Source organism: Suillus bovinus (assembly GCF_016758785.1).
Source record: "Suillus bovinus strain UH-Sbo-P2 chromosome Unknown EDB93scaffold_31, whole genome shotgun sequence".
Taxonomy (NCBI): domain Eukaryota; kingdom Fungi; phylum Basidiomycota; class Agaricomycetes; order Boletales; family Suillaceae; genus Suillus; species Suillus bovinus.
Window position 1 is genome coordinate 33,474 of NW_024542087.1, and position 8,188 is coordinate 41,661.

General features: G+C 40.4%; 1 protein-coding gene across 1 annotated transcript; it reads right to left on the reverse strand.

Annotated features, from left to right (window-relative positions):
- Positions 1–1,771: 1,771 nt before the first annotated feature.
- Positions 1,772–2,278, reverse strand: EDB93DRAFT_1104276 (uncharacterized protein; the record flags this gene model as incomplete). The annotated part of the gene is made up of 2 exons (XM_041447398.1): positions 1,772–2,075; positions 2,127–2,278. The coding sequence occupies 2 exons, from the start codon at positions 2,276–2,278 to the stop codon at positions 1,772–1,774; spliced, it is 456 nt and encodes a 151-aa protein (XP_041307225.1).
- Positions 2,279–8,188: the final 5,910 nt, after the last annotated feature.

Here is an 8,188-nt window from a genome sequence, read left to right on the forward strand (position 1 = left end):
AGTAAGTACAAGCTGTAACACAGGGCTTGGACACATTTTTCAAAAACTTACTTGCTTTAAGCACTACCTAAACAGTCATCAAAACATTGAATTTGTAACACTGATTAGTGGTGAAATAGCAAGTGTTTGAAGAAAATAAACAGGCTCCGAATAGACATTTTGACGAAGTTGGAAAAGGGTCTGTTTAATGTGTTGCTTCAGACCAAGCGAGCAAAATTTGCAACATGTCAGATTTATGTCTGATTACAAGCTAGGTACATTTAGAGTGGTGTTACACACACTGTCTCCCTCTGACTAGACCCTGGCTAATTTCTCATTTCCACAGTGACTCCTATTATGGCCATATGTTGGACTGTAGTAAGGCAAATTGCTGGTGTGGTCAGATGGGTCTGAAAAAGTGGGCTGAAGCCAAATGTTAGCCATGTATAGCATTTTCAGGACTGCTACCACTTGCAATAGCTGTACATTTAAGAAGGAAGTAAACCACATAGATTGAACCTGTAGCTTGAGGGCTTGAAAAAAAAAATTACTTTTTATTCAGTTGATCAGGAAAAAATACAATTTTTGGGGATCAAACACATGAACAAGCAGAAGCCATAACAGTAAAAGATAGCAGATCTTCTAAATATACCAGTGAACTTTATGAGTGCCCTTTTAAAGAAGCAAAGCTAACAAACCCTCAAACATTCACACAACTTGACTTTATTTTTTAAGGAACACACAATGTTTGTTGGTTCAAACCATGATAAGATTACTTTCTGCGGAAAATCTTATGCTCCAAGTTGCAACAGGCAAAAGAGCCTCAATGATTCTCCCTTTACTTCTAAATATAAAACAACTATTACCATCATATCTTTGAAACTGCTGCAGCATGACCATGTACTGCAAATATACAATTTTATCAAGCTAAAATATCAAATTTGTCCTTTTAAATCACAGGTTCAGGAGTTTGTTATGCTGGAGCAGTTTTTCCCTGAAGGTGGACACATTCCCACAGAAGTACTGCTGCAAATCCTAGTTAGCATTCCAGTTGCCTTCATCTGGGTGATTTGTTGGTAGGCAATACTCCACTGATAATCAACTTGCTGAATCTTTAGAGGGATATGATAGGTACCTTTACTAATTATGTGAGGCCCATCAAATCACACTTCTCTTAGATTTATTGTGTTCTGGGGTATGTTGGAGATATCATCAATTACAGGGGGCTTATTCATGCATGTTATTCTATGTTACTCTGGAAAAACATCTCTAATCTAAAAAAAATTGCAATTATTGCCCAAAATAGTGTACAATACCCTCATGTAAGACATTTTTATCCAGGAAAGGGGGACTTGAAGGCTGCTGGCTTTATAACTAGAGGGAAGATCAGAAACATTACAGTATAAGTGTGAGTGTGAAATTTCTGGATCATTGTGACCATCAACCCTGAAGCTTACTCCTAGAACATAATTAGTGACATGAACTAGTTGGTGTTACAGCAGGCTATTCATTTTCCCTATCTTTGCCTCATACTAGACACATGTCTCTACTTCTTGATCACTGTCTTACTTCTAGCGCAACTCATGTAGCACATGAGGACTCCATGAGAACCCCTATCTTTTCCCCTCTACCCTATTTCCTTTCTTGTACTTACTAGAACACTCTTCCCTTGGTCCGTGTACTTTTCTTTTATATATATAAACTCTAGTTACTTGACCTGTATTCCTTAACTTGATCCTCTGAACAGGCCTGCGGGTGCCTATTGAACCTCGATCTCGCTAGAGTTCTATCTCTAGTTGACCCTCTTGATTCTGTACTCTTGATCCTCTTTATTGAGGCAGTTACAGTAGACTTCATCCGAGTTGTAACAGTTGTATGATAAAGGATAGTGATTTTTTTTAAGCCGGAGCATACTTTCGACAAAAAGCTCAATCAGGTAATTCATTTGCTCTAGGGATGACTTATCAGGTCCAGAAATGACCATAAGAAGGATGGTCTCTTCTGCGAGATATTGAATCTCACACAGATTGTTGCAAATGACAGTATAGAAAGCTACAGTTGAGTGGTAGCCAGATTTGCCTTTGACAATTTGAAACCTGGTGTAAGAATAAGTAACACAAATATTAGAAGAGTAGCAAAATATACACCAGTTTATGTTGATTTGCCAAACTAAACCACAGGGTAGAGCTGATGTCTGGTAGCCTATTTGAGCCATTTGAAGTTTTTGTCTGCTACCATCTGGGTTGTATTTGCAGTTGAAGCTCTTGCAGGTGCACAAGACATAGGATTGCAAAGGCATTGCAGGAGGGACTCAGACTACTAGTTGGCGGGAGCTAAATGATAACAACAACTCAGATATTGAGTTGTCAATGGTGTGTACATTGCTGTATAATCTATAAGTCTCATGTTGATATCTGATGATGAATGACTGGTGGGTATAAGTCCTAAGATTCTTGCTTCAGATTATCATCAAATTCTCTTATAATCCCACTGTTACAGACTTGGATAGTATCTGTTGGCAATGCTCAAACAGAGTGTGTGTTGTCAATAGTTGAGGACATCCTTGGGCTTGCCCAAGGTTAGGGGGTCTTGCTTGGTGAGGCTTCAGCAAGCAAGATTTAATGCCTATGTCTAAATCAGGTAGCTTATGTCAAGTGGGGCTCAATGATAAGTGTATCTGCCAAGGTTTATGATATCTGAAGGTTAATTGTAAGATCTGCATTAATAAAAGGATAGAAGTCCGACTAGCTAACAGGGGTTCTGCTCAGTGATGAAGTTGATGAGTAGAAATTGAGACTAAAGACTTATCCATGATGAGCAGATAAGAAAGTAGAATATAGACAGCTGGCTAGGCTGAAGGAATCACTCTGGTGAGAGTAGGAGGTCAAGAACCAAGTAGATTTAAGTTAGAGAACTAGATACATGACAGCAAGTTTATATAGAGGGAAAGATGTATATTAGTGGGTGATAACTCATACTGTCAGAAAAGGAAATGGTCAAAGGGTAATACTAGAAAAGGAAGGCACACATTTAAGGTGAGTCATCAATGAACTAAAACATGCAGCTGCAAAACAAGTCAAATAACAAAAAGAGGAAGTGAAACAAGCAGGGGCACAATCATGCAACTGCGGATCTAAGTATAAGTACATTGTGTGACTGCACACTGAGTCATAGAACAAGAAACAGAAACAGGACAAGGGGATGTAGCATGTATTATATTATAGGTTACTGTCCAGATGGTAAGGGTTAAGGGGACTGTTTACAGGATCAGTCAGTGGGTGAAACAGAGCATGGATATGCTTCATCCAAGAAAGGGTCTGGCCAGATGTACTGGCTTTGCTGGAGTGAAAGGTGGAGAGTGAATGGGAATGCAAAAATGACAAGGATGACAAAAATAAGGTTGGGGTAAGGGTATGATGTGAGGGCTGAGACAAGTAGGATGAGGAGAAAAATAATAGGGGCCTAAGCATCTAGATGTTCTTGTAACACTTACCAGTAACTATTTTGTGTCAAAGTCTGGTGTGGTGAGATACATGTTAATTGTTGATTATTTAATATAAGTTTTAAGCTAGCACTGACTATTTGAAATGCCACTCATTTCAATGCCATACAACACCTCACCACATACCTGCTGTTCTGTAACACTCACAATGCCAAGTACTGGTGGTGTTTCTATGTACACGAAGAAATGGGCAGACAAAGAAAGCTTGCCTCCACCCTCTAGTCAAACAATGATGGACAATTTACTCGGAGATGAAGACAAGGAAGGACACTCCTCTTATGAGTCTTTTAAAGGTTCATGAATGCATGCATACTTACCATATCTTAATAGTGTCAAACCATTTACACAAAGACATTGTGTTGAGGTGGATTAATTCTTAATTATACACATAGTGTTAGAAATCTTTCCACCTGCTCCATCCTTACTCCCCACTCCCCTCTGTAATAATACACATCACTTGTTCACATGGAGTCACACATGTTCCCAATCAGTCTAAGCCATTAGGCAGTAAAACATTCCATCAGGCAATCATGGTACACCCTACTAATGTTTGGTTCTTCATCCAATCTGAACTCCTATACCTCTCTGCTCTCGCCACTAAATACACGACTCTATTTTTTCAATGGTTAGCCACACTTATGAAGCCATCTTCTATGACTTGCACCTCCACATCAGGAAATCCATGAACTCAGAGATGTGCATAGGAAACATGGAGTCCAAACCTTAGCAAAAGCAGCTTGCTGAAAAAATAGTAATATCCTTCATAGAGCTCAACATTCTGGCTTATCTTGGGATTCAACTTGAACAAATTGTGATAAATTTATTGAGAACCTCAAACATGATGAGGAGGGAGGGGAGTTGGGTGAATGTCATGGTGACTAATATGACATTAAGAAAACCAGATGCTATGAGTCATTTTCCCACCTATCTCAACTGAACAGAAAGGTATGTCTGGTACAACACACTAGCCTGAGAATAAGCATGTTTATGAAGTATAATGAAGCCAACATGAAATCAACTGCATTGAGCTCTTGTCAGAAGTGAAAAATTCCTTATAGCATTACCTAAATGTCCATCACCTGCTAAGTGTTATCAGAGGCTTATTCCAGTTCAGACAGTCTGCTACTCCATCTGTACTGCAGTATGAAACCTTTGAAATGAAGTGGGCAATGTGTTCTATAAGTGAGTTTAGTGACCTATGCCGCTATACTTGCAAGGCAAGTGTGTTTGATCCTATAGGGGTAGATGTTTGGTATTAGTTTAGATAGTTAGTTATCAATAAAAGAAAGATAGTCTGAAGGTGTATACTACTTGTCCAAAGTGAAACTGTCAAGTCCAAAAATATCGGAGTCAGGTCAGGCATCAGACTATGCATCAGACTGTCGGAAATGAGTCGGACAGTAAAGGAATATGTTGGAAGTGTGTTGGAATGTCAGTCAAATGAATATTGGATGTTGCAGAGTAAAAGAGTAGATAGATATTTCACAATATAATAAAGTACTACTAATATCCAATGACTTCCATCCTACTATTGAGTAGGGAAAAATAAGTAATGTATAGGTAGGAAGTACTAAATATTATATAGTGTCTATGTAGAATTTTAGAGTGCATTAGGCAAAAACAGTAGTATAAAATTGGGTCTAAATATATGTAAAAGAGCATAAGTATTGTACCTTTTGTAGATAACATATAATAACACTATCTGTAATATTCAATAATGCGAAAATGAGTAAACACACTGTAGAGCCTCGCATCTCCACAGGCACTTCCCACGAATTCTCCCACATTCCCTACACACTCCAGCTCTAATCCCAAGGATATGTCTTGTGCAGTAGTGCTTCATATATTTTACTTTGCAGATTCTGTGCGCAGCCACTTGCACTTCGTGCGCACTGCGCATATGCATTAGCATCGTCTGCATGCCCGTCCATCTGTCCTCCCCATGTCCTTAGATGTCCATTGGTGCATTTTCTCACTATATTCCCATTTTAACTAATTGTTTCCGTCGCTAATTCTCGGCCTAGTGCTACGTGCGCAGCTGAGACCCTATTACCTATCACACGTACTATATTTAACTTACTCGGCTTGATACATTGGACCTGTGTGCCTAGCGGCACTTAGCCATCTTTACATATACTATCTCTTTACTCCATTTTCTGGGTCAATTTTTCACCCACTTTCTCTGTGTCTCTAGATATGAAGAATTTTACTCATTGTTTGCAAGTGACTATCTAAAGTCGTGTGCTTCGGTTCTCGGTCTCCGCCTTAGCATCAGCCAACCATAGTTGGGGTGTTAACACTAGTCTTGCCTCGTCTTTCTCTCTCTTCTCTTGCTCACTTGTCTCTCGCCTTCACTCACTCGCGCTACCTTCGCGTCGCACACCTTGACCTTCGCCTTTTGCACTCGTGCGCCATCGTGCACATTCACCTTCCATAAATTGCATTGTTTCTGCTTCACGCATTACTTAGCCCTAGTACTTCATTAGTTGTTTGGTGTCCCTCTTTTTACAAAGAGAGGTTTCCTTTACTCAGTTAGCTGCCCTTGGAACGACAATTTCACTCACGCCCGGGTCTATCTGTGTTTGCTTAGCTTAGCACCAACTTACCCCACAGTTTAGATTCCTCATCTTCAATGCACCAGTGGAGATAGATATGACTGGACATGATATAGGAAGGACAAGTCCGATACGAAAATGTTGGGTCGGGGTTGGACATCGGCATCAGGTTTGAAATGTTGGGGATGCATTGGACAAAGACTGTTTGACATGAGTATCAGAAACACAGGCTTTGAGCCCAGTGCCATGACTTTTTACAATGGTATATGACAGATGGTATGCTTACAGTGTACTACAGTGCTCTCAAAGTAGTATATAAGACCTGTAACAATTCCCTGTAGTCTTCAGTCTAATAATTACATTCCAATTACATTTCAATTACCTGTTCACAACTATTTTCTTCACTTATATTGAGCTTCTTGCACTCAAGCTCCACCTTATGAACCTCCATCTCAGACCTAGGAATCATTCCCTAGGCCAAACCCTTGATCTTCCAAACCTCTGTCTTAGGCCTAGGGATGAGTTCTCTAAGCCAAAACCTTGCTCCTCCATTCCTCTGCTCCTCCGACATTTCCATGTCTTTGGATCCACTGGATCTATATTCCTACACCCATAATCCTCCTGTCCTGCTCTGGACTTTGTCCCAGCAGTCATTCCTCCCTCCATATCTACTCAAGACTTGTTCTGAGTAGTATGCACACATTCTGTAGTGTTCCTAAAAAGTCTTTATTTTTATAAGGCGTCATACTTACAATTACTCACTCATTTTCTTATTGTTTCTGTTCCTACAGTATATAAGGAGTCCTTTATCTACTGTTAGGGCAGTTGATCATTTCCACCCCCAAATATATTTTAGTTCGGACTGCTCTATCTGTCTGAAATAAGTCTATTCTACAAAAATCAACTCTACTGTGTGTAATGTTCTCTTGAGTATCACATATTTTGAACAGCCTAAAATCTAAATACCCTTCTCCCCACTACGGTCACCGTCAACGAGGCTTGATCACCCTCATACATCGACGACCATACTTTACAAACTCTCTTCCCTCTTTTAAACCCTAAAAACCCTAAAAATCAGTTATGTCCAACAACTACTGATAATGTGCCTGATACTTTTATGCTGAGCTCTCCAGCTGTAGTGAGCAGGTTGAGCGTGGATGCGGGCACTCTCAACCTAGGTGTCGAAAGCGCATGGACTTGTGGCGCAGCCACCACTAGAGTTAGATGATCTGCTAGTATTAGGGTGGAAGCCCCTTCTAGTGATCAGATGTCCTCAGATTCATAGTCAGGAGCCCTGGGGGCTCCCTTGAACACCAGAATCCTGCCCAACAGAGGTGAAAAGGACAAGCCTATCCTCAAGGAGGATGATGGCAAGGGGTCCACTATGATGAGCATAAGCCCGATTCTCAGCAGTGTTAGTGGATTACAGACATCCCACTTTAGAATATGTACCGACAGATACCAAGATGTAACTCACGACAATCGGGATACCTCATGACAATCTGAAAATATTAGTTGGTTTGACATGCCTAACAATAGAGATATTGGTGATGTACCTGAATTCCCCGTACTGAGACCAACCATCCAAACAACCTCAACACCACGTGAATCTATCAGAAAGGATCGTGAAGAAAATAAGAACTCGCCCAAAGTAGACAATCTGTTTGATCTCTGGACTGAAATAGATGAGCACGTAACTTGCCTGAGTAAGCCTGATGCAATAGATTCTGATGAATCCCTTAAGAAGCTCTGGAATAATGATTACTGGAGAGAATCTATCCAAGAACAAAACCTTGCTTTGCAAAGATATCGCAACCTGGCCTGTGTCAAGTATGCTGAACAGAAACATCTGGTAGAAAGCCTGAAAGAGCAAATTAGAGCACTACGAGATCAAGTAACAAATAGCAAGGCATGTGAAGATGAGGCTCGAGAACAGATCTCAAAAACCTGTTGCACACCTCCTGCTATAGATAAGGAAAATAGTGGCCCACCCAGATACCCTCAGCGACACAATCTTACTAATGATACCTGCTATCAAAGGGCATCATCTGTACTCCCTGCCGGGAGTTCAGTCAAGCGTGCCATGACCAGCACTAAACCCAGCAATGATAATCCTAGTGACCTGGACTCATCAGACATTGACAACCATTTG